This window comes from Eulemur rufifrons, chromosome 20 (genome assembly GCF_041146395.1).
Source record: "Eulemur rufifrons isolate Redbay chromosome 20, OSU_ERuf_1, whole genome shotgun sequence".
Taxonomy (NCBI): Eukaryota; Metazoa; Chordata; class Mammalia; order Primates; family Lemuridae; genus Eulemur; species Eulemur rufifrons.
In genome coordinates, this window is record NC_091002.1 from 9,896,464 (window position 1) to 9,923,729 (window position 27,266).

A 27,266-nucleotide genomic window follows, 5' to 3' on the forward strand; every position below is an offset into this window, starting at 1 on the left:
ACAGAAATAATGACCCAAAGAAAGGAGTAAGTCAAACTTACACATTCCTCAAAATGCTTTATTCAAAGCTGATTTATAACCAAAGAACACACCATAATAATAGCAACATTGATGAGTCCAACATAAAAAAAAGCTCAATTGTTACATAATCATTTGGAGCCACCTACAAGATATATTGAGCAGAAAGAACAAGAGGCAGAACACTGTGTGGTTGTTTTGCTACTATTTGCGGTAATAGAGAGGAAGGAATATATATGTATTATATATACATTTACGTTCTATGTATGCCCTTATGTACACATACATATATCACATGTATGTGTTTACCTAACCCTGTACCACCCCTAGAAAGATACAGCCGACACTGGTATCACAAGGCTTCTCTGCGGAGGGAGGTGGTGGCTGTGGGGGAAGAAAGGGGGAACGTTTCCTACATAGGACCTCATACCTCTTAGCTTTGAACCTATTGAAAAAGAAGTTAAAAACTAAAATCCAAATTCCAAAAAAAAAAACCCAGCAATAAACCATTAAAAAACAAACGTAAGTTCATCACAATCCAGGGTATACTGGGAGCTGTCCATGTGGTATTGATGGCTTATACTGTCACATAATTTAAAATCAAAAAAAGATTGGAAGTAGAGTGGAGGCAAGATGGTGGACTAGGACAACCTCCAACCAGAGTGTCTCTGCAAGAAAGAAAGATTTTAGATGAAAGTCAAAAAAATAAATAGGCAGACAAACATAGATCAGATGACGGTTGGAAGGAAGGGTGCCTGAAACTACAGGAGACTCCACAGGAAGAAGTTGTGGAGCAGAACTGGAAGGAGAAAGGCATCGGCAGGGTCTAACCCCCTGAGAGGCTTGGAGACCAGCAATAAGGGTAGGTAAAGTGGTTAAATTTCCTCTTCCTTGCATCTAGGACTGCTGGTGGGCTCCTGAGCTGCTGGAGAGACCTGCCAACAATAGCCCAGAGACAGCTGATGCCAGTGAGCGCAGAGCCTCTTACAGACAGGATAGCAGGCTCCCAGCTCCCTTGGGATACCATACCTCCAGCTCCATAGACCCAAGCCGATTGGCAGGCGCCATATTGCTTCATTCTCCCCTTCCCTTCTCCTACCCGCGGCTGCATCTGCAGGGAATGGGACCTTTCCTTTTGAGGCCCTGCAGTGGACTGAGGGATACTTGGACTGTGAGCTCCCTACCACCCACCAGTCCTCCCAGGTGCCGTGTGCCTGGTGACTCCAGCAGAGTGGGGCAAATCCCTAGGTGGAGAGACATTGATCCAGCTGGGGCACCCTGTGGGTGACTTGAGACCAGCACTCTTCTCCCTGGCAGGGTCAGGGATTGATCTCCAGGGCCCCGGGGGACAGGCACGCAGGCCAGATCCTGTACACCCGGGTCTCAATCACATTGCCCAGAGGCACAGAGGGGATATTTGTGAACTTGTCTACTGACGTGTGTGTGCCTTCAGGGGCAGATCAGAGTGGGTCTTAGCTGCAGCGGCTTGAGGGTCAACCCTCCTCCAATGGGAGGGCCGCACTCCCAGCTGAGGCTGTGATCCTGGGCAGGGAACCTCCCAGCTAGCATCACAGTCAGGGGAGATCCACGGGCTTGAGGTCGTGCCTGCCAGCAGAGGCCCGGGATAAACTGCAGAATAGGGGAGGGTGGAAAGGAGTGAGGCCTAATCCAGACTGCAGGTCTCAGACAGCCCTACCTAAAAATGCAGTCTTTTGGGCTGAGTAGGGCCATTCCCCCTCCCTGGCAGCTTAGCCCAGAAGCAGAGAACAGACCTTTGACCCCTGCTAACAGCATCTGGGGAGCCTGAAGGCAGGCTCACCCAATCCAGCTCTGCGCAGCCTCACTCTCCTACCTGCTGCCGCTGAGCTGGAAAATAAGGACACACCTGGAAGTCCCAGGGCCCCACCCACCACCTAAGGCACTGGAGTGCCTCTCCAGAGGAATGAAAGCTGGTTATAGGTCCCAGAAACAACACTGCAGCTTGCTCTTCCCAGCAAGCGTGACCTACTGACAAGGAGGTCAATTTGCATGCCCTTTTACTGCATTTACTGACTCATCATACAGGGTGTGGTCAAACCTCAACCACACGCACCTCCTACTAGCTCAGAGACTAAACTGGGCACGTCATTAACTAAACAAAAATCCAAAGGTAAGAAGCAACAGCTGCTCCAGATGGCAAGCAATCAGTAAAACAACTAGAAGTATGAAGAATCAAATGGAAAGCACACCCTGAAAGGGGAAGACTAGCTCTCTATCAGTGGATACCAACCAAATTCAGAACACTAAAATGACAGAAGAATTTCAAACATGGATTGTAAGAAAACGCAATGATATGCAAGAGAAAACGGATACCCTTCACAAAGAAACCATTAAAAAAATCCAGGAGTTGGAAGAAAAATTCAGTAAATAAATTGAAATATAAAAGAAAAATCAAACAGAACTTCTGGAAATGAAGAATTTATTCAAAGAATTACAAAACACAATGGAAGGCCTCAAGAATAGGGTAGATCAAACAGAAGAAAGAATCTCAGGGATTGAAGACAAAACCTTTCAATTAAATAAGTAAGTTGCAGAGATAAGAGCAGAGAAATAAGAGAAAAGAGCAAAGCCTACAAGAAATGTGGGATTATGTGAAGAGGCCTAACACGAGACTTATAGGCATCCCTGAGGGTGAAGAAGAAAATATATAAGGATCGGCTAAACTATTTGAGGATATAATGCAGGAAGATTTCCCTGGCCTTGCTAGAAATCTAGATTACCAGGTACAAGAAGCTCAAAGGACACCTGGGAGATTAATTGCAAACAGGAAGACACCATGATGCCTAGTCATCAGACTGGCCAAACTAAACATGAAAGAGGCCCTCCTACGAGCTGTAAGGCGAAAGAAGCAGGTAACCTAAAAAGGAAAATTCATCAAACTAACTGCAGACTTCTCAACTGAGACCTTAGAAGCCAGAAGAGAGTGAGGCCCCATTCTCACTCTTCTCAAACAGAATAATGCCCTGCCTTAGAATCTTGCACCCTGCAAAAAACTAAGTTTCTTATACAAAGGAGAAATAAAGACCTTCCCTGACCTTCCAGGAAATTCTCAAAACAGTGTTACACATGGATCAGCATAATAAACACTCACCAGTATAAAATCATCCAAAAGCTAAAGGTCAAAGGTCAGATACCGCACTGGCTCAAGACAGAAAACAAAGCAACAAAGTTCAACTCAACAGGATGAACAGAAATCTGCCCCTCTTACCTATTCTTTCAATAAATATGAATGGCTTGAAATGTCCATTAAAGAGACATAGGCTGGCCGAATGGATAAACATACACAAGCCAAGTATCAGCTGTCTTCAGGAAACACATCTAACCCACAAGGATGTTTTCAGACTCAAGGTGAAGGGATGGAAAACAATATTCCATGCAAACAGAAGCCAAAAGAAATCTACCGTGGCAGTTCTGATTTCAGATAACTTTGTCTTCCAATCAACGAAAGTAATGAAAGACAGAGATGGTCACGATATAATGAGGAAGGGTACAATTCAATTAGAAGACATAATAATTCTAAATGTTTATGCAACCAACTCAGGTGTACCCAGATTCATAAAGCAAATCCTACTTCATCTAAACAAAATGATAAACAGCAACACCATAATAACCAGGGACTTCAATACCCCTCTGACAGAACAGGACAGAGCCTCCAAACAGAAAATAAACAAATAAACAACGGACTTAAACAGAACTCTAGAACAAATGGGCCTAACATTTATACAACATTCTACCCAAAACCCACTGAATATACGTTTTTCTCATCAGATGGGACATTCTCTAAGATTGAGGACACAAAGCATATCTGAACAAATTTTAAACAATAGAAATTATACCATACATCTTCTCAGACCACAGTGGAATAAAATTAGAAATCAACTCCAACAGAAACTCTCATCTCTACACATACACCTGCAAACTAAACAACCTTCTGATGAATGATTATTGTGTTAAGGAGGAAACTGAGATGGAAATCAAAAGATTCTTTGAATTAGATGACAAACGAGACACAAGTTATCAAAATCTGTTGGACACAGCTAAAGCTTCCTGAGAGGAAAATTTATATCCATAAATGCCTACATACAAAAGAAAGAAAGATCACCAATCAACAATCTAATGAATCATCTCAAAGAACTGGAAAAGGAGGAGCAAACCAACACCAAACCCAGCAGAAGAAAAGACATAACAAAAAATGGAGCACAACTGAATGAAATCAGTAATAAAAATACTATACAGAAGATTAACAAAAGAAAAAGTTGGTTCTTTGAAAAAATAAAATTGACATGCCTCTTGCTAGATTAACGACAAGCAGAAAAGAAACGACTCTAATAAGGCCCATCAGGAATGAAAAAGGAGAAATTACAACTGATACCACGGAAATACAAAATATAATCTATGAATACTATAAAAACCTGAAATGGACAATAGAATTCCTGAACAGACCAATATTAAGTACCAAAATTGAAATGGTAATAAAAAAACCTTCCTAAAAATAAAAATCCCAGACCAAATGGTTTCACACCCGAATTTTACCAGACCTACAAAGAAGAATTGGTCCCTATCCTGCAGAAATTTTTCCACAACATCGAGAAGGAAGGAATCCTCCCCAACACATTTCATGAAGCCAACATCACCCTGATACCAAAACCAGGAAAGTATGCAACAAAAAAAGAAAACTATAGACCAATATCCTTTATGAATATAGATGTAAAAATTCTAAAAAAAATCCTAGCAAACTGAATTCAGGAGCTTATCAAAAAAATAATCCATCATGACCAAGTGGGCTTCATCCCAGAGATGCAGGGATGGTTGAACACATGCAAATCTATAAATGTAATTCACCACATAAATAGAAATAAAAACAAAGATCATATGATCCTCTTAATAGATGCAGAAAAAGCATTCAACAAAATTCAGCATCATTTTATCATAAGAATGCTTAACAAAATAGGCACAGACAGGACTTACCTAAAAATGATAACAAACCATATATGACAAACTCACAGCCACCATCATACTGAACAGGGAAAAACTGAAAGGATTCCCGCTTAGACCTGGAACCAGACAAGGATGCCCTCTATCACTACTTCTATTCAACATAGTGCTTGAAGTCCTAGCCAGAATAACCAGATGAGAGAAGGAAATCAAGGGCATCCAAATGGGGGCAGAAGAGGTCAAACTATTGCTCTTTGCTGACGATATGATCTTATATCTAGAAAACTCCAAAGATTCTGCCATGCAACTACTGGAATTGACAACAAATTTAGCAAAGTCTCGGATTACAAAATCATTGTACAGAAATCAGTAGCATTCCTATATGCCAATAACAGACACACTGAGAACCAAATCAAAGACTCAATGCCCTTCACAATAGCAACAACAAAAATAAAATACCTAGGAATATATTTAAGTAAGGAGGTAAAAGACCTCTACAGGGAAAACTACGAAACACTGAGTAAGGAAATAGCAGATGATGTAAACAGGTGGAAAACCATACCATGCTCATGGATCAGCAGAATCAACATTGTTAAAATGTCTATACTACCCAAAGTGATTTACAGATTCAATGCAATCTCTATTAAATTAAACATCATTTTTCACAGATATACAAAAAAGAATTTTATGCTTTGTATGGAACCAAAGAAGACCCTGTTGAGCAAAAGCAATTTTAGGCAATAAGAACAAAATGGGAGGTATTAATTTACCAGACTTCAAACTATACTACAAGGCTATGGTTATTAAATCAGCTTGGTATTGGCACAAGAACAGGGACACAGACCAGTGGAACAGAACTGAGAATCCAGATATAAAACCATCCTCATATAGCCATCTAATCTTTGACAAAGCAGACAAAAACATACACTGGGGAAAAGAATCCTTATTCAATAAATGGTGCTGGGAAAATTGGATAGCCACATGTAGAAGACTAAAACAGGATCCACACCTTTCACTTCTCACAAAAATTAACTCACTTAACAGATAACAGACTTAAACCTAAGGCGTGAAACTATAAGAATTCTAAAAGAAAATGTTAGAAAACTCTTATAGACACTGGCCTAGGCAAAGAATTTATGAAGAAGATCCCAAAAGCAAACACAGCAACAACAAAATTAAATAAATGGGACCTGATCAAATTACAAAGCTTCTGCACAGCCAAAGAAACTATCACAAGAGCAGACAACCCACAAAATGGGAGAAAATATTCGCATGCTACATATCTGATAAAGGGCTGATAACCAGAATCTATACAGAACTCAGGAATATCAGGAAGAAAAAAAATCAAACAATCCCATTAAAAAGTGGGCAAAGGACATGAACAGAAACTTTTCAAAAGAAGATAGACTAATGGCTAACAAACATATGAAAAAATGCTCAACATCTCTAATCATTAGGGAAATGCAAATCAAAACCACAATGAGATATCACTTAACTCCAGTGAGAATGGCCTTTATCAAAAAGTCCCAAAACAAAAAATGTTGGCGTGGATGTGGAGAGATAGGAACACTCCTACACTGCTGGTGGGACTGCAAACTAGTACAACCTCTGTGGAAAGTAATATAGAGATATCTCAAAGAGCTACAAGTAGAACTACCATTTAAGCCAGCAATCTTATTACTGTGTATCTACCCAAAGGAAAAAAAGACATTCTATAAAAAAGACATCTGCACTTGAATATTTATAGCAGCACAATTCACAACTGCAAAGACATGGAAACAACCCAAGGGCCCAGCAATACATGAGTGGATTAATAAAATGTGGTATATATATATATACACCATGAAGTTCTACTCAGCCACAAAAAACAAGTGATCTAGCACCTACTGTATTATCCTGGAAAGAGCTAGAGCCCATTCTACTAAGTGAAGCATCACAACAATGGAAAAACAAGCACCACATGTACTCACCATCAAATTGGTATTAACTGATCAACACTTACGTGCACACATAGTAGTAACATTCACTGGGTATCGGGCAGGTGGGAGTGGGGAGGAGGGGATGGGTATAGTCACACCTAATGGGTACGGTGCACACTGTCTGGGGGATAGACATGCTTGAAGCTTTGACCCAGGTGGGGCAAAGGCAATATATGTAACCTAAACATCTGTACCCACGTAATATGCTAAAACAAACAAAAAAAAAAGATTGGAAGGAACATGATTGGAAATTAAAAATAAATACAAAAAGAATCTTATGAGTTCCTCTCAAACTCAAGTTCTAAACTCAAATACACATTTCAGAAAGAAATGAACAAATATCCAGGGCTGTGTGCCTCAGGCCTAACGGTCATCCAGGCTGAGGCTCCTGGGTCGGGCGAGCTGGTCCTCAAGCCCTTGGCCAAACTTAGCAGCAAAGAGTGAGGAGATAAGGTCATCCCCAATGCTCAGAGCCAGGTCATATGCCGTCTGGCCTGTTGCATTCTTCTTTTGGATGCTTGCATTGCATCTGTGGAGGAAATGGGAAAATAGAGGTACAATGAAGGACTCAGTACACGACCCTGAGGGCCCAACTCTCCCCTGCCACAAAGCCCAATCTGGGCACCTCCTGATCCCACCTCCCAAACCTGTCCCCAAGAGGCCATCAGGACTTCAGCTCTCATGGGTGGCTCTACACTGAGAACTTTTAAGGGGCTCTGTGATTTGCAAATGTTCAATTGCCAACCCTGGCCATTGGTTCCCATTGCATTAAAGTCCTACAAACAAGGATGTTTAATGGGGGCAACATTTTCATTGTGCTTTGAAAAGCCCTTAGTGCCCTGCGGGCCATGATGATATGGGGGCCTCCAGTCACAGGGACAGTGGTTCAGGAACTAGGGACCCTCTAAAATCACTACAGGTCAGTGGGAAGATTGCTGTGGCCCTAAGAAGTGCCCGCCAGAGGTCAGAGAACGTACCCCAGTAGAGTGGTGATGCTCTCCCTTCCTGCCAGGCCAAGTAAAGTTGCTTCATGAAGAGCTGTATTTCTGAGCCTGTTTAAGGGGAAAAAAATCATGGATGAATCTTTGCTTCGTGAAGAGCTGTATTTCTGAGCCTGTTTAAGGGGAAAAAAATCATGGATGAATCTTTAGCTAGCATCCTCAGAAAACTGCAGAGGGTGCATATGACCCAAGGGGCCTTGGTTTTATTCACTGACCTATTTAACTAACCTGGGAAAATCTCAGGTCTCCTCTCTATGCCCTTCCCTTGGAGAAATACTGTGATGGAGGGTAAGCTTTGACATTAGATAGAAAGTAAAAAGTCTATACACACATTCATTTTTCAATATGAGGAACCTATAAGGATCTGGTTTGTAGATGATTTACTCAATGCTAATAAATTCTATTTCAGTAAATTTCCTGCAAGAATTTATAGAACATATTGGACATAGTGTCAGCATTGGCTTGGGCCTCTTAGGCATTGCCTATATGATAAAAGATTTTTAGGGCTGAGGCTCCTGTTTTTATTTGGGGAAAATGACCTTGACACTAGTAAGTTTGGCTAGCATGATATGAAAATAAACACCAATCTTAGAACACAAAGGGCAAGCCTGAGATGGCAGGCAGATCGTCTCCACCTGGCTCTTAGCCACTCTGATTTATTTCTTCATCTATTTAGCACATGGGAATGTCAGCCTGGTGCCCTCATCTGTGCCAGAGTCAGAGACGCGAGGTCACATGTGACACAGTGCTTCTCCGTCTCAGGGGACTGAGAGGACTCAGCTGTCAGTGTGGGATGGAGGGGAGCACAGCACGCTGTGGAAGCACTGATGAAGGACGTCCCAATCACAACAGTGACACCAATCTCCTTATCTTTCATCCTTCCTTTCTCCCGAGCAGCATATTGCTGAACTGTCTGTCACTTCACCCCTGAAGTTCCTTGGGTCTTTGTAAGGCATTTGCCATTTGAACTCGGATACACTAATAGGGTTGCCACATCTCCTAAGTGGACTTATGATCTTCTTCCTTCACAATTCTCCCAAAACCGAGAGAAGAGTGTTCACTCTATTTCCTGAATGGGGGTTTGCTGATGGCTAGATTTTCTGTGCTGGCTATTTTCTGAGTAACCACAGTTCAGTTTTGGAACACGCAGAATTGCGACTCTGCCAACTCTAATTTTATACATTGCTCCTCAAACAACTTAATTGCTATATGGCAAGGTCACTAGATGGAAAACACCTTCTTGTTAAGGACCCCATGTTTCAGACTAGAAGTGATACCCCAGTATTATCTCATCAGACCTTCTAGAGCACGGTTTGTACAGTGGGTATACTATGGTGTTCCTCAATTTGTATTTTAAAGAAACTTTACTATTAATACATAAATAATTCAAACTGTTGATTGAAATCTGGATTAAGGTATATTCTCCCCTTGAAAATACTGAATTACCTAATAGAATAAATCTCTACTGCTGAACCTCTAAGAAGTAGACTGAGGGTGGCATCTTCCTCTCTTGGCTACTGGGGCAGAGGGCAGCTATTGTCCAAAACCAAACAACACTTCTCTGTCTCTCTCCTACTGAGACCTTAAGTCTGTGTTTCTGAAGTCTGCTGGTAAGAGGCATCAGCTTCAGTGGATGATGTGGATTTCTCCTTAGCCATTCTTTTTCTCAGATTATGAGTTCACACTGGTGGGAAGGATATACACCTGGGGCTTTCTGCCAACTGCCAAGCTGCTTCACCGAAGTTATTCTGTGTAGAGACCGCATAGGCTCCACTAGCCAAACACGCTTGGACTGGGGAGAGGATTTTAATCCTTGTTTGCTGAGGAACAACTTGTTGAACCTCTCTCACAGTAAAGCCAGATCTCTGGATGGCATACACCTAAGAGCAGTGGGATGGATGGAACCTTGAAGTCACGTTCCTGGATCTACAGAGGTGTAGCTGTGGGGCAGAGGCCAAGCTGATGCAGGCCTAAACTCTTCAGACTAATGGATATGAACCAGACTTAGCAGAATTTGGCTCTGGGGGCGGGGGGGAAGCTACTTTCCTCTACTGGCGATCACTGAAAAGAAAGGAGAGATCCCTGTGCTCCATTTGCGGGAAAGTCACTAGTCTGGCTCCCCACCGCCACCACCACCAGCACATGAACTAAGTAAGTAGCGCTCACTGTAACCGTACCAATACAGTGGGAGCAACAAAGGGCTGTTATACCCCATTCAGATAGATGAGTATAACCAGTGTCAGACTTTACAGACATGCAGGGGGATCACATGTGGCTACAGGTCAATTTGTAGAATGGTGATGAAGCAAACATGCAAAGTGAGGAACAAAAGCCAGGATTCATCATACTTAACATATCAATTCATATCAATAACATGTTCAAGTGATTTTTGTATCAACCATAAAACATTATACTTAAATGCCCAAAGCTTTTTTGATTATAAAAATATAAAATATACCTTAACACAAGACAACATAGCATCATTTTTATTAATAATGACAAAAATACAACAGTGTGGGATAAATGAAGAAGCTGACACAGTATGATAAATGTAAACCTTAAGAAAACTTGAGAAAGTATATTCCAGCCATCAAAGCTTTACCAACGTACCAAACATTCTGCTATAAAATAAAACTAAAAAAGGGATAATGTCTATTAATATAACTTTCCTGTGGGATAGAAACTTATAAAAATGCAAATAGAAACATTAACAAGGAGATATTTTGAATAACAACACTAGAGAAAATTTTGAAACAGAGACTAATAGAAGCAAAGCTATTGATATGTTGGCCTCTGCAGTGGCTTGACATACACAGCAGCATGTTTTGCTGATCCGGGCCTTGACCTTGTCTTACTAAGAATACCGGAGGCCACAGGTGTTGAGATACCTGTGATATCCCTAGAAGACTTACTTCAACAACTTGGTCAGCAGGATGTAAGTGTTAAACATGAATGATCCATACTCAAGGAACTTTCAGCCCAGGTTTTCAAAGTAATTTGCAAGAGAACCACAGAATCTTAAGGCTAGGAGAAGTCGTGAGGCAGGACTGGACTAAGATAGGGACAGGAAGTAGTATGACTTGGTACTACTCCGTCCTGTTTCACAGGTGGGAAAACAGGGCAACGGGAGAGCAAGAGGTGAAGCCAGATGTACCAGCCTCCTCCCTGGTGGCATTGGTATCTGGAGACAACTGTGTAATGTTTTCTTGCTGCATTAACTTCATTGGTATATTTCTACAGGGAATTTACTGGGATCTCTCTTTCCTTAGTGCAGATCATGATTAAAACATTGCTAAACGCCCCAATGGCTAAGGATTTGCTGGCCCCAGCCATTATAAATTTGTGAGTTAACAAAATGTATCATTATTTATAAAAGCTACTAAATTAGGCAACCTAATAGTTCATTTTTAAAATTTTGTTTTACCCAGTGTTGGAAAACAGAAGTCATTAGGCCTCTTACTAAGTAAGGCTGAAACAGGTTTAAGTGGCCCAGCTTGTAAGTGGTTTAAACCAAATAAGGTCGTGTGTATGGGCTGACTCTGGAGCAGGGCCTGCCTCAGCTCCCCTTCCAAGCCTGTCACTTACGGTCCCCACTGCTGGTCAATGTCTGCTCCTCTCTGCACGAGAACTGGAATCACTTCATGGTGGTTATTCACAACAGCCACAGTTATCACAGGTCGATCTTCCTTATCACAGCAGTTGGGGTCTGCACCCTGCAGGATATGGAAAAGAACAAACTCGCCACAAAACCCTGCACTCAACAGCATCCAACAGCCATCCTATTGAGTGTAACAAGAGTCCTATTAAAGAGCTGATGGAACTAAACTGCTCTTAGATTAAAGAAGAGAAGAATCAGGAATGTTAAGATCTAACCTAGAATGGACAGAGCTTCGAGTCACCTGACAGCGGGGGAGACAGGCACCCTGATGACCTTGCTTTTTGAGGAAACTCAGGCTGAAGGTCGCATGGGGTCACAGGCCATGGATTCTGTCCTCCTTCATGCATGTTCCTTGGGTTCATGTATGCTTGTCTGCCTACTTTCTTTGCTATAAAATTAACAAGAAAGGCCAGGCGCGATGGCTCACGCCTGTAATCCTAGCACTCTGGGAGGCCGTGACGTGAGGATCGCTCGAGGACAGGAGTTCGAGACCAGCCTGAGCGAGAACGAGACCCCGTCTCTACTAAAAATATATAGAAAATATTAGCTGGGCATGGTGGCGCATGCCTGTAGTCCCAGCTACTCGGGAGGCTGAGGCAGGAGGATCACTTGAGCCCGGGAGTTTGAGGTTGCTGTGAGCTAGGCTGACGCCACGGCACTCACTCTAGCCTGGGCAACAAAGCGAGACTCTGCCTCAATCAATCAATTAATCAATAAATAAAATTAACAGGTAAGAATTATCATAAAGCTTTTCACTAGCCATTTACTCCATTCCCAAACAGTTTTTCATTAAAGGGTAGTAGAATTTCCATACTGGTGAACAAAACTTCCATCCTAAAGAGCTAGGGGTGGAATGCCAGGCTGAACTCTTCAGCAACTTGTTCTTTTGGTCACACTTACTTCATCCAGCAGCTGTTCAATCACAGAGACTCTTCCTTCCCCTTTTGGTCCGACTTCCTTCAGCAGGAGTCTGTTTTCAGGCTGTGGGATTACAGAATATGGTCATTCCCACCATCTCAAAATAGTTTTACTATCAAGTCCCAGGCTCAACACTCAAGGCAAACACTTCCTCTCCAAGGTTGAATTCTGAGTCCTGGGGACCGGTGAGTGTGTGCATGTGTGAGTGTGCACGTGTGTGGTCTTCAAGAGCCTACAGCACAAACATCCACATCTAATGTCAATTTTGCTGACATTTGGTGAAACCTTGCTTTGGGCAAGGTCACCACACAGACATTGTTTTATATTAAGACAGAGATGCAATGAAAAACCTTACAAAACCCCAGAAACTCTACACTAGCTTTATTGTGACTGTTTCTAAGAAGAGGAATCAGATGAATCCTAAAATTTACCTTGCATGCTTCATAAAGCATTCAAGGTCAGCCTAAGCACGATAGCTCAGAAAGTGTGCTCATCTAGGGAGTCAGTGAGCCAATAAAGTTGACCTCTCGTTAGGAAAACAAAAGCTCTCATTTATCATCAGAAATCTGAAGAATTTATCTTTTTATATTTCTTAAATGCCATGAAATTCATCTTCATATAATCATTCTTTATATATAAAGGATTTATAAAGGATTTAAAATGCTGGAAGGCTAAAGGAAGCCACCTAGGCAGGACACGTACTTTCAGGATGTTTTGCTCCTGCGTCCCCGGCATGACTGTGGGGGTCATGGGACCACCATTTCTGTTTGTAAAGTGGAAATAACACCTACCCCTCCCTGGCTCCCTGGGAAGCCATGAGGATGAGGACATTGGTCAAGGCCCTTAAGCCTTTCAGAAGAAGATCCCTGTGCCGCCTTACCTCACTGCCCCCAGCTTGCTGGTGCATAGCTTAGAACAAGGTACTCTAATCTCTAAACCCCCAGGAGGGGGTCTTGGGGAATGATTCTTCATACGGAATTCCATTCCTTATGGGAAAATGTAGTGCAGTACACTAGAATGTAAGCTTCATGAAATCTGAGACCTTTATGTCTGTTGTTTGTATTTTATTTAAACAGTGCCTCGTATATTAATATGTGGGCTCAAAAATAATCACCGAATAAGCAAACAAATGTTATAGCTTCTGATACTTATCCTCTAAATGCAAATGAGAAAATAAAGGCATATAGCAATGGGAGATTCAGGGCACACACAGAGTAAGTGGGTAGTCTCCAAAATTGTGAATTGCTAAGTTTATGGAACTCTATACTTCTTTTATACTCATTAATATTTCAAACTGGGAGAAGATAGAGAATATAGGAAATCATAAGCAATAAAAGTTAAAACAATTTTAAAATCTTTTCCCCAAATTTATTGGTGTTTCCTATATGCAAAGAATGTGGTAGGGAAAACAAGATAAAGAACAGAGTCCCTGCCTTCAGAGGAATCAGGGTGCAAGCTGGGCAATGGTGCATGCACTGCCGAGGATGGATGTCTCCAGAACCTCGTGGTGTAGCTCAAGGTCGAGGGAAGCACCCGACATTGTGCCCATGTCCAGCTCTGGCCCGGGGCCCAGGCCTTGAGGTTTGCTCCACATCATATCTCTGTACTGCAGCTAAAGAGGACCAACTAATGGCAAGGTGGGGATGGAGCAAGGGCATCCACTGCCCCTTTCTCCAAAGCTCCCTTTGGAATTATTCATGGCATATATATATATATATATTTTTTTTTAAGGTGAAAAGATAATATATTTAGAATTGGCGAAGTGGCCAGTTGGACTCGGTTTAGATGATCCCAATTTTGTTGGCAACGTCCAAAGCATCATAATCGGGAGCCAGTCGAACATATGCCTTCTTCTCTCCATCAGGCCTGATCAGGGTGTTGACCTTGGCCACATCAATGTCATAGAGCTTCTTCGCAGCCTGTTTGATCTGGTGCTTTTTGGCTTTGACAATGAACACAAGTGTGTTGTTGTCTTCTATCTTCTTCATGGCAGACTCAGTAGTCAAGGGGAACTTGATGATGGCATAGTGTGATCAAGCTTGTTTCTCCTGGGGGCGCTCTTATGAGGATATCTGAGCTGCCTCTGGAGCCTCAGTGTCTTTGGTCGCCGGAAGGTGGGTGATGTACGGATCTTCTTTTTTTTGTGGCTGTGGATGCCTTTTAGCACTGCTTTCTTGGCCTTCAAAGCCTTTGCTTTGGCTTCGGCTTTGGGAGGGGCAGGAGCTTCCTTCTTCGCTTTCAGCGCCATCTTGTGAAAAGGGGTGGCATATAGTTTTGAAAAACAAAACTCTGGCTGAGTGTGGTGGCTCACACCTATAATCTCAGCACTTTGGGAGGCCCAGGTGGGAAGACCACTCGAAGCCAGAAGTTTGAGATCAGCCTGGGAAACATAGCAAGACATCATCTCTACAAAAAAATAAAAGACTTAGCTGGGTGTGGTGGTGCACACCGGTAGTCCCAGCTACTTGGGATGCTGAAGTGGAAGGCTCACTTGAGCCGAGGAGTTTGGTGAGCTATGATCAAGTCACTACACTCTAGCCTAGGTAACAGAGTGAGACCTTGTCTCAAAACAAAAAACCAAACTCTAGAAGCTGTGAGAAACTCTAAAAGGGTAATTTTGAGGAAGTCCAAGAAGACTGAAATTAAATGAAATCTAACTGACAGGGAAATCAAAGCAAAGAAAACCCAGTGCAGATGCCAGAGGTATTTTTTCTCTCCAGGGGAGCCCTGCAGAGGCTCCAAGTAATCAATTAGGAGGTTAGGTGTTGGGTGTAGGCAGAAGCACAAGTAGATTACTAAGGGCTCCACTGTCAACAGCTGAGACAGCTGGTGTCCTTCCCCATCTCTCCCAAGTAAGAAGGGCAGGAGGCTTGTGCTCCTGGCTTAAACCCTAATAACTGTTTTCCAGAAAGTACATCATTTGCCCAACAAAGGCTTCTACTGAGAGCACTGGGGCCCAGTAAGGGAGAAGGGCAGAGCCCAAACCTCCACAACATACAGAGGATGGTGTGGTGGGCAACAAAGGAAAGACCGCTCCATCCAAACTGAAACACAAGCAAGCACTTCACACCACCAATACCATCACCACCACAGGAAAGACCTACACTGGCAACACTGGAGAGCTGAAGGCTCTCCCCTGCTCCCTGCCCACACTCCCTCCAGGGACCTCCGTCCCATCACATGCCCATCCACTCACACAGGGACTTTGGGCCCACATATTCATGCTGGGCAGCCATGCCAGGCACCTGTGCTAATCCAACTAGGCCTTCATTTGTTGAATGACCCAACCACCAAGGATCATCATGTATTTGAGGCAAACCAAAAACAAGAAAGACAAATATAGGCAGATAGAACTGATACCAGAGGAAACAGATGATTCAGGAAACTGATGGGAACTTTAAAATAATTCTAATTCATAATCTTGAGATATTTTAAAGAATTTTGCCTCCATAAAATAAAAATGTGCTATTATAAAAAAAGGAACAGAAAATGGGAGATTATTCTTCCATTTAAAAAAAAGTCAAAATAAAACATGAAAATGATAGGCTGATGAAGACAACCACAAGGACCAAGGAGGACACTTACTATAAGCTGCTCCTTCTTGTCTTGAAAGTTTTTGGTCTTGAAATTCCTTGCCCTCATGAGTTTTTCAGGGGTTTCTGAGGTACTCTGGATGTAGTCACTTGCTGAAATGCCAGAGTTAAGGACTGAGATGATGTCCCTCCTCCACTCCCCACATGTAAAGAGCCACTTCTACTGCCATGCACCTCTAGAGTCAGAGAACCAAATGGCTTTTCTAGAAACTTGTATTTGAGTAAACCTGGCAGGAGGGACTCCTGGAGCCATCCCCCTGTCCAGGAACCAGAGAATGGATGGGAAGGAGGGTACTAAAAAGGACTTCAGGTTTTAGGCCCAAAAGTGCACCACCCCCAAAATGAATCTCCCTAAGCCCTATATGGGAGTCTCACTGCTGACTTCAGAGAAGCCAGAGAAAAAAAATGGCTGGAACATAATAGTAACATGCATGATTTAGCTGGCAAATTTTTAGCAATTCTCTGCCATCCTTGCCAAGACAATGTGTTCCTAGTAAATTATTCTAACATCCCCTGGAAGGGCAGAACTCACCCCAGCTGGACCTTCTGCCACACAGCCCACGACCATCCTCGACGGCACTGCTCAGGAAGTAGTCACTAAAACTCTCTGCCTTGTTCAGGTAAAGGTTCTAGCGGTGAAAAAATTCAAGCATCATAAATGAGGAGGCTGCTTTGTCACAACAAAAAGAAAGATCTCCCTGCTAACCTGCTCCTCCTTACTAAAGATGGGTCTACGTACCCAGACATTCGAGCCTGACACCTGGACATCCTTCCTGACTCCTCCCTCGCCCCACAGGAGCTTTAGCTGCCTCTTAATCAGCAGCTCAGTCTGGCCCCTCTTGCCCCCCTCACTACTGCCATGGCCTCCTTTTCTCACACTGGGACCATCTCAATAGCCTCCCAACAGGTGTCTGCCAACCTCCCTGCCATGGGGCTGCCCCAGTGACCTATACACCGTTTAGAAGTAATTGTGTCATTCCCCTGCTTAACCCCCTTCAGTGTCTTGGGATCAGGGTGGGATGATGGGGAGGCCTCAGGCTGCAGAGTGTGAATCCTGGGGCTTCCACTTACTAGCTTTGTCAGCTTGGCAGAAGCAAGTTGCTTAACTTCTCTGAGCCTCAGTTTCCTGACCTGTAACCTGGAAGGATTATGACCTCCCTCAAAGGGATGCTGTACAAGTAATGAGGTAAAACAGGTGTCTATAAAATGAGGAGAGATACACAGCAGACAGAGTTCCATGTGCACCTGGCCCGATTCCACAGGAGGACAACCTGCCCCACCTTCATGTGGGTGCCTGCTTCTGAACACTAGAATATGTAAGGCTAAGAAAAAAGAGTCCTCAAACCTGGGGACAATTACTCCACTTCTACTTGATTGACACCATGTGGTAGATGCTGTTGTCAGCCCGCCCAGTTCCCACCCGCCAGCCAGGTTACTCATCCAGCTGCTGTGTGGCTGCTGACAGCTCACTGCTGGACCCTCCTCCCCAGTGAACTGCCCTCAGTAGATGGGCGCTGCCTTGACCTACAGGTTATGCCCCCTGCCCTCCCGGCCTCAACTGGGGACAACTTTGTGGTGTGATTCATGCTCCAGAGCTCCCCCTGGATCAAGCTATAGCTAGATTTCTCTTTTGATCACCTGCTCATTCAGCTCCTTCTTCTGCCCTGACCCACTTCCCTCCAGATCCACGCTGTGCTTTAGCCACACAGCTGAAAACACAGCATTGAGTGTTTTCCCTGGTTTCAAAGCACTTTCATGGGCATTAGCCTGTTTGATACTCCCAGCCTCCCCTTGAGTTAGGCAGGGCCCATGTTTCTATCCTGATTCTACCAACACCATTAGTACCTTGCTAGGCATATAGCCAGAGCCTAATAAATATTAGTTCCCCTCCTTTTCCCTGCCTTCCTTACTCATCTTCTTAATCCATTAAACATTCTTTTGTATATTCTGACTTCTTATCCAAAGAAACTAAAGCCACTAAAATTAATCAATTAATGTTTGTTACACACTTACGGGCTCTATGACAACGTCCGAGTCACCATATAAAAGGGATGATCAAGGGTAACATGGCCACAAAATTTGGTTTATTTTATAAAACGAAATAGGTCAATGTGCATATCGGCAAACATTTTTGTCAGTCTTCCCCCAAATCAGTTGTATCACAGACATATCTATCATCAGACTATGAATATCATCAGAGTATGAATAAAGCCTGAGAACTACAGGACAATTCCTGTTCTTACTATATCTTTATGTGCCTGAAAGCTGGCTTCTCTGAGGTTTAAATCAATTATTTATCTAATTCTGTGAAACTGCTAGTCTATAGTCAACTTTCATAATATTTGTAACTTTTCCTTCCTACGGATTACACAGAGGCACTTCTATAACTTGTAAGCCACATTTACTACTTCATTCAATTCTCAAATGAATAACTTCTGAAGGCTTGCTTACCTTGTTTGAGACTTGATTATAATTCAGCCTGATGCTAACTTCATAACCATCTTCATGGACAGTAGCAGACAGCAGCTTTTAAGAGAGTTTTAGAGAGAATTCATAACTATGGGGGTGGGACTCATTGCCTTGAGCAATAGCCTAGAAATTTTGAGATGTTAAACTCGGAATTTAATCAAATATTTAATTAACACAAAAGGAGGTAGGAAAAGAGAAACAGAGGAACAAAAACTAGATGAGATAAATACAAAACAAAGAACAAAGTGGCAGACCCAAATTCAGACATATCTTTATTTCCACTAATTATAAATAAACTAAATACTCTTATCAAAGGACAGAGACTGCCAGACTGGGTAAGAAAGCAAGATCCAAATTTATATCTCCTTCAAGAGACACACTTTAATCAAACTACATGACTAGATGTCACTCTGGAAAACGCATTCTGGTAGGGACTAGGGGTAGGCCCTTGGCAATTAAGGGACAAGTATCAAAATTGAGCAGTTTTCTATGTAAGTAGTGACAGGAATTTAGATTCAACCAGGGAGTAGAAAATGTTTTTCAGAAAGGGTCAGATAATAAATAATTTATTTATTATTTATGGTCTTGAAGGCCATATGTTCTCTATCATGCAAATTTAACATTGCTGTTGTAGCACAAAACAAGCACAGATTACAAGTAAATAAATGGGTATAACCGTGATCCAATAAAACTTTATTTATAAAAATGAGCAGCAGGCCAGATTTGCCCCATAGGCCATAGTTTGCAAACTTCCAGATTAGGTCAAAGAATTTATAAACTACCAAAATAGATTATCAAAAGAAATTGACCAATACTTGAGAATGAGACAGTTTCAATGTTTGCCTATTTGGTGGCAGAGGAGTAGAAAGTCTATTTTAAAAGGTGCCTTCTAGTCTTGTGACAGAGGAAAGGTGCTGTCACAGAGGTGTCTCTCAAATAGTGATGTAGTGCCAAAGAAAGGGCATGGGGCTTGGGGTCTGACAGACCTGCTTAAAGTTCTGAATCCCCTGAGAAAGTTCTGAATCCCCTGAGACCAAGCAGTATAACCTTGGGCAGGTCACCAAACTTCTTGGAGCCTCAGTTTTCCTGGGTGTCAAATAAGGCTTGTTCTGATTATCTACTGTAGTGTAAAAACCACCCCAAACTTAATGGCATTAAATAACCACCACTTTATCATGTTCATGGATTCAGAAAGGGCACAGCAGCGATAGCTTGTCTTTGTTCCACATGTCTGAGGCCTCAGCTGGGGAGATTCAATGGCTAGAGGTGGCTGGATGTGGCTTGGACTTCTCGCAGCATGGTGGCTGACTCTAAGGAGTGCTGGAGGTGAGTGAGCCAAGCAAGAGAAAGCCACGTGACCTTACTGGGCCACGCCTTGGAAGTCCCACAGCATCACTTCCACCATACTTTATTAGTTGAACAGTCACAAGCCCACCCAGATTCAAGGTAAGGGGACATAGATTCTACTGTTTGAGGGAAGACTTTCAAAGAATTTGTGGCCATTTTTTAATAAAACTGCCACAAAGTTAATACTCCTCCCTCATAGGTTTGTTATGAGGACTAGAATGATGAACATGATGCTGAAACTCAATGTACTATTAAATGGTCACTCTTATGATTAATATTGCTATATTTTATTTTTAAATTTTTATTTATTTATCTTTTCTTGCTATATTTTAACACTGTATGATTTAAGTGCACAATTTGGCTGGACTAAACTGTTCTGGGTTTTTAGCTCTGACCCTCAGGTTTCCCACAGCATATGGCATCTAACCATGAGATATTCAGAATCTTACTGTCTTAGGTCAGGTGCCCCAGAAGCAGACCCTGAGACAACCCTCATGTGCAAACGGTTTATGAGGGCAGAGCTCACATGAGAGAAGAGTAAGCAAGTGTGGGAAGCAGAGCAGGAAAGAGGAAGGAGTCAAGCAGATGTAATTTGGGGCCAAGTCCATGGAGGGTACCTTTAGCCTGATCCCATGAATGCTTCTGGAGTGAAAGTTCCATCTTACTCACCTTACCCATCCTGGGTTCTGCAATCAAGGCCCGGAATTCAGGGTTGTTCTGAGCATAAGAACGGAGGTGAGCAGAGATGTGCTCCAACTGTTTTCTCCAGTATCCTAAAAAAGAAGAGAAACCCAGTCATCTGGATAATTCTGAAGCTAAGGAAGAAAAATGCTAGGGTGGAATACACGTCCCCATGGAGGTTATTTTCCTCTGGCAAACTTTGTGATGGTTTTTCCTTACTGAACCTCGGGTATGCACTGGAGTAAGTTCCATCCCCCCACAGCTTCTTGTGACACATGATTAATCACAGAATCTCAAAAGAACATATTTCTATCACCACATGTGGGCTCTTTTCTTTTTCTACGATTCTATCCCCACATATAACTTACATAATACTTTAAATGTACATTTTGAGTTTTGTCAAATGTATGCATCCCATTCAATATATGGGGCATTTCCATCATTCTAAAAAGTTACCTTGGGCCCCTTTCCTGCCTGCGGAGGGTTTAAAACACATTTAAATTAGTTGCCATCATTAAAAACTTGGGAGATTTCACACGGGGCTGACGTCTGGTTTCTCACACGTAGGTGGAAGATGCAGCAGTGGGCCTGCCTTCCTGCACAGGCTCTGGGCCTGGGGTGGAGGAGCAGCTGGCCGCGGTGGACAGGGGCCGGCCTTCCAGCCAGACATACCCCCTGCGGGCCCAGCTGCCTGTCTTTACTTCCTTGTTGTGCCTTGTGGCCACTTGAGTCTGCAAACCCACGTTGGATCCCACCTCATCATTTTACCAATGAGGACACTGAGAGCAAGTAGGTGGTTTTTCCAAGGTCACCCAGCATGGTGTAGTGGAAAAAGCCCATGAATTTGAGTTCAGACAAGCCTGCATTTAGACCCTAAATCTACCATTTATTAGATTAGTAATCTTGAGCCAGACATTTAAATCTCATTAAGCCTTATTTTCCTTACCTACAAAGTGAAACTAATACCTCCTCCCTCCCACATTATTGTGACATTAAGAGAACCTAAGTGTCTTAGTTTGGGTTACCCTGTAAGCAGAGCCTGAGATAAAGGCTTAGGACAGGTGGTTTCTTTGGAAGGTGATCCTGGGTTGCACATGTGATGAAGTAGGAAGTGCAAAATAGGGAAGGGAGGGAAGATGGAATGTGTTAAAAACTGGCCAATACTGTGGGATGCTGGGGCATGATCCTGCCGGGGACCCATGAGGAACCATGCAGAACATGCCCCAGAGTTGTCCACTGAAGGACAGAGAAACGGAGGGATTTGCTCTCTGGCTTCTTTCCCCAGGTGTGAGAGTAGCCCCAGTGGTGTTTACTCTCCAGCACTTCTGAGTTGTACCTGCCCATGGAGAGGCAGCTGCTGTTGGGGAGAAAGCCAAAGGCAGCAAAGCCAAGAGGGCTGATGGGGCACATCTGGTGAGGCACGCTAGCAATGATGCGTGGAACTCTACCATAGCTGCATAGAAATCACTCAGGCTGATATCTGACACAGGGCATCATGAGAGTCTGCCAGGGGTAACTGAGATAACAATAAAGGTCATACTGAGCCTAGCACAGAGTTTGGCACAAAGTAGTCATTCATCCCACAAATATTTATTGAACACCTACTATTCATCATGCACTATTCTAGGCCTGGGATATAGAAAGTTCTTGTCCTTGTGTAGCTAACATTCTAGTGGATACAGATAATATATAAATAAATAAATAAATATGAATGTAGGAGTATGTAAAAAATGAGGTTCTGACTTAGAATCAGTATACAATAGAAAATTTCCAACATCAAATCTCAACTCTCAAAGAAGCACTGAGAAAGGGCTTGTGAAAACCCTTTGGAAAGGGCATTGTAAGACTGTGTGTCCTCCACTGAGAGGTTAAGGTCTGTTTCCTTCCAGCTCAGGCTGAAAGAGGGGATTCCAGGGGATTGCCTTCTGCCATAGGAAACTGAAAACGTGTTTCTATCATCCACTGCTTCCAAACAAAATACCCCACAACTTAGTGGCTTAAAACATCAACCATTTTATTGCTCATACTTCTGTGAATCAAGAGTGTGGTCAATGCTCTGCAGGGATGGCTCATCTCTGCTCCACATGGTGTCAGTTGAGCCATCTCAACTGGGGCTGGGGGATCCAGGATTATCTTACCCATAAGGCTGAGACCTCGGCTAAGATGGTACAAACTGCTGAGGGCTGGCTGGGATGATTGGGCCTCTCTCTTCTCATAGTTGCTGTCTGCACTCACTCAAATGTCTACAGCCTTTGGATTTAATATTGGCTGGACTGCCTCTGTTCTCCTCCACATGACATCTCTCCTCATTCAGTAATCTATGCTGAACTTCTTTACATAGTGCTGGCTTCCTAGAGAGTACATGAAAACTTTCAGCTCTTGTAAAACCCAGGCCCAGAACTATCTTGGTGTCTCTTCTACCACTTTCTATCAGTCAAAGCAAGTCACAAGGCTAGTCCAGATTCCAAAGGAAGAGAAACAGCCTCTTCCTTTTGAGGGCAGGAAGGATGTGAGGAATGATTCTGACCATCTCTGCAAACAATCTACCACAGAACTGATACCACACTCATGCCCGGAAGAACTCAAGCAGACTGTGGACTGGGTTCTGACTCCCAGTAGAGAAATACAGAGGGCAAAAGAAGAGTTGGGAATAACCAACTTCTGCTGTGGACCTACTACCCAGTAAAACTATGTTAAAAAAAAACAACCATTATTTAAAGTTTCTAGAAATGGTTCTAAGGCCATACAGCAAATGAAGAAACATTTAATGAAGAAAATATATTAAAACTCAGAAAAGTCTGTGGTGTTTGAACCATGACTCACTCCTTTCTGCACATTGTTAGTGGGGCATGATTAAAACTTTACTACAGATAGGTGTAGCCAAGAACACAGGGCTCCGCCCCCTCACAGCTCCCAGTCAAAAGGCTGCACTATCTTCCTAGAAGGGACAGGATGTCAGTATCTCTCAACCTGCTCACCTGTCTGTTGCACAGGCTAAGTTCTGGGCAAATATAGCCAAGAGGCGGGGGGCTCCCTATTTCTGCCCAGCTACCACTCATAGGGTGGAGCCTCTACCTTGATCTGGTAGAGTACTGGGGTCCAGGTCACCTATTCCTGGCTCATTCAGCACAGGTGCTATGTTGGCAGAAGTGAGTCCTGAAGATCAGAGGCTACAGCTGCACTCACCTCTGCTGGGTGCCCAGGCCCTGGCGCAAAGGTGTTCATCTGAGAGAAACACAATTGTCCCCACCACCCTGGTCCAGAGCATTGGCTCAGATTTTGCTGAGGGGAAGAGGCAGGCCATAAAACAGAGGGTTCAGAATCCTTCCCCAAAGAACTGACTTCATTTGCAACAGAGTGTGCCAAAGTTCAAGCCTGATGATGTTCTCAAAACAATGGAGAATGTGATAAAAAGAAATTAAAAGAAGACTGGCATATTCATTACGGCTACCTAGGCCGGCCAGTTTACCACAGAGAACCAGGAAAATAAACAGCTAAGAAGAGCTCCCTGAGGTCAGAAAAATATTCAAATACTGACCTAAAACACTAACCCTGGAAAAGATCCCAAATTTAATTAGATCAGTTTGTGAAGCAATTTATGCCCCATGGCATGGTCGAAAATAATAGAACTGCGGTCCCCAACCCCTGGGTCAAGGACCAGTACTGGTCCATGGCCTGTTAGCACAGCAGGAGGTTAGCAGCGGCCAGCAACGCTTCATCTGTATTTACAGCCGCACCCCATGGCTCGCATCACCACCTGAGCTCTGCCTCCGTCTGGCATGCTCCCCACCCCGTCTGTGGAAAAATTGTTTTCCATGAAACCAGTGTCTGGTACCAAAAAGGTTGGGGACCACTACAATAGAGCAGTCATCTGGCAATAAAAGGAGCTTAATGGCTGCGTGTGATCAGGAAAAGAAACCAAGAGGGCCCTGCCCAAACCACCATCGTCGTACGGTGACAGGGTACATGCCAAGGATATACTACTCTCTAAGGAGCAACGTCAGAGGCTTCACACTGTGGGGGTGGAACACAGTTGACTAAAATGATCCAATTAGCCACTAAACAAACAGACAAGCAAATAACAATAACAAGCCTGTGGAGGAGGTCAGTACCCAGAATTGATAAAATATATTATCCAAAACGTCCAGTTTCCAACACAAAATTCAGACATTCAAAGAAATAAGAAACTGACCAAAACACATGGGAAAAAGCAGGCACCAGCAACTATCTGTGATAGCAAACAGATGTTGCAAATTTAAGACTTCAAAGTAACCATTATAAGTATCTTCAGGGAACTAAAAGAAACCATGCTTAAAGTAAAAAAAAAGGTATAGTGACAATGCTTCATGAAATAGAGAATATAAATAAACAGAAATTATATAAAAAGAGAACCAAACAGAAATTATATAGCAGACAAGTACAAAAACTGAAAAAGAATGAAGAAAAAGTGAACAGAGCCCAAGAAATTTGTGGGAAACTATCAAGCACACTAACATATATAGTGATATTCTCAGGAGAGGAGACAGAGCAATGGAGTAGAAAAAATACTTGAAGAGATAATGGCCAGACACTTCCCAAATTTGATAAAAGATAAGAATTCACACATCCAAGAAGCTCAACAAATTCCAATTAGGATAAACTCAAAGAGATTGACAGCAAGACACATTATCAAATTGTTGAAAGACAAAGACAAAAAGAGAATCTCGGAAGAAGCAAGAGAGAAGTGACTTACCATGTTCAAGGGATGCCCAATATATTAATATTAACAGATCTCTCATTAGAAACCACGGAGGCCAGAAGACAGTGGGATAACACTCAAAGTGCTCAAAGAAAAAAACTGTCAGCAGGTAGTAGGTGCCTCTTCCACTAAGAACCAGAATAGTAAGTAGATGCTCACACTTCAAACAAATTATCTAGGGCAAAATGCCAGGATTCACCAGAGAAATATGACAGGAAGCACCAAAAATGAGTAAGGAGAGCGTTAAAGGCAGCTTGCCTAGCTGAGGACTGGCTGAGAGCTGGAAGAAGCTCCAGGATGCAGGGAAACAGTAACAGAGAAATCTCCAGGGCTTCACACTCCATAACAGGCTTTTACAATCTTAGCTATGGGAGAACCCCTTGACTCGCGTGGCCCTCGGGCCTAACACAAGGCTGTCTAGAGATTGCACAGAGATGTTTCTCCAGAAAGAGAACCCACACAGAATCTGACAGGCATGCAAGCCTAGAGCACCTCAAGCCTAGTGCCATTCTGAGGGCCTAGACACTGGAATCTAGAGACACAGCTGGTACCACTGTGCTACTCTGAGGGAGGAGAGTGAATGCTCCAATAAAACCCTGAGAAGGTCCCTACCCTGCTACAGGGCTGCAGTTGAGACTGAGATGTGAGCGGACAGCACTCCCCACAGCTTTATGCTCATACAGCTTGCCTAGGAGGGGCCCCACCCTTTCTGGATGCAGGCCCAAGGTTCCATTTTGAGAGTTTAAGGCTGGGGTGCGCCCCACCTTGGGGCCAAGTTTGGGCTGATGTGGCTATAGCCACCACCTGGCCAAAGAGGGACAAGGAAATCAGGCTGTCCAATACATACTTTGGACAATACTCACTGCCCCACAATGGGCTACTGTAGGGCCAACACTCGAGTGTACCAAACTCCCCATAGCTTTGTGCCTATACTGCTTGCCTGCACAGGGCCCTACCCTCTGGGCACAGGCCCCGGGATCATTTTGAGAGTTTAACACTGAGCTGCACCCTGCCCTCAGGCCAAGTTTGAGGCAATGTAACTATAGCTACCACCCAGCTGGGAAGAGACAGGGAAGACTAAGCTCTCCAAACTACACTTAGGACAATACCAACCCACCCTGCTATGGGTGGCAGCTTTGAGACTGGGGACTAGCCTGCCCAACCTATTGCAGCTACCAGCAACACCAACAGGGACTGCTTGGGTCTTAGTAAGTTGTTCCACCACTCCTACTGCCATCATCCATATCACACCTGGTCTACCACTCCCACTACTGACTCTGAGCAAGCCACCTGGGGGCCCAAGAATTGGCCTGCCAGGACCTACTAACACCAGTGCCAGCATAAGCTAGGCTGGGGCCTAAAAACAGGTACACTCAGCCCACTGCTGCCACCACTGGGGCCTGAAGACTGGCTCACCAGGCATCTAAGTCCCCAGAAAAACTCCACCACAGCCTCAACTAATAACTGTACCCTAAAACACCAGGGAAATCATGGATCCCACTGACCCTGTGTACTGCCAAAAAATCATACAAAGATTACACTACTGTAGGCACCCAAAATCAAAGCCAAAGTGTCCTACTCGACAACCAACACATATACATCTTTAGGAAAAAAAGCATCCCATACAAAAGCAATTTCAAAAAATTGGAAAAAGTGACTGCTACATCAGATGTGCAGATATCAACTGAAGGACGTAGGAAACATGAAAGCACAAGGAAACATGACCCCACCAAAGGACCAAAATTGTCCAGCAATGGATCTCAATCAAAAAGAACTCAAAATACCAAATAAATAATTCGAAATATTGATTTTAAAGAAGCTCACTGACATGCAAGAGAAATGTGAAAAGCACTACAAACAAATTAGAAAATCAATTCAGAATATGAATGA

General features: G+C 43.3%; 1 protein-coding gene and 1 pseudogene across 3 annotated transcripts in view; both read right to left on the reverse strand.

Annotated features, from left to right (window-relative positions):
* Positions 1-6,505: 6,505 nt before the first annotated feature.
* Positions 6,506-27,266, reverse strand: part of DZANK1 (double zinc ribbon and ankyrin repeat domains 1) — a 78,103-nt gene continuing 57,342 nt past the window's right edge. For all 3 annotated transcript variants that reach the window (XM_069495658.1, XM_069495660.1, XM_069495661.1), the window contains 8 exons: positions 20,627-20,730; positions 18,593-18,667; positions 16,674-16,770; positions 16,134-16,234; positions 12,531-12,611; positions 11,558-11,685; positions 7,949-8,023; positions 6,506-7,500 (listed from right to left, as the gene is read on the reverse strand). In XM_069495658.1, coding sequence (XP_069351759.1) covers positions 7,335-7,500; positions 7,949-8,023; positions 11,558-11,685; positions 12,531-12,611; positions 16,134-16,234; positions 16,674-16,770; positions 18,593-18,667; positions 20,627-20,730 — 827 coding nt within the window. In that variant the 3' untranslated portion in view covers positions 6,506-7,334. The remainder of the gene's footprint in view (positions 7,501-7,948; positions 8,024-11,557; positions 11,686-12,530; positions 12,612-16,133; positions 16,235-16,673; positions 16,771-18,592; positions 18,668-20,626; positions 20,731-27,266) is intronic.
* LOC138400922 (large ribosomal subunit protein uL23 pseudogene) lies at positions 14,310-15,099 on the reverse strand (annotated as a pseudogene).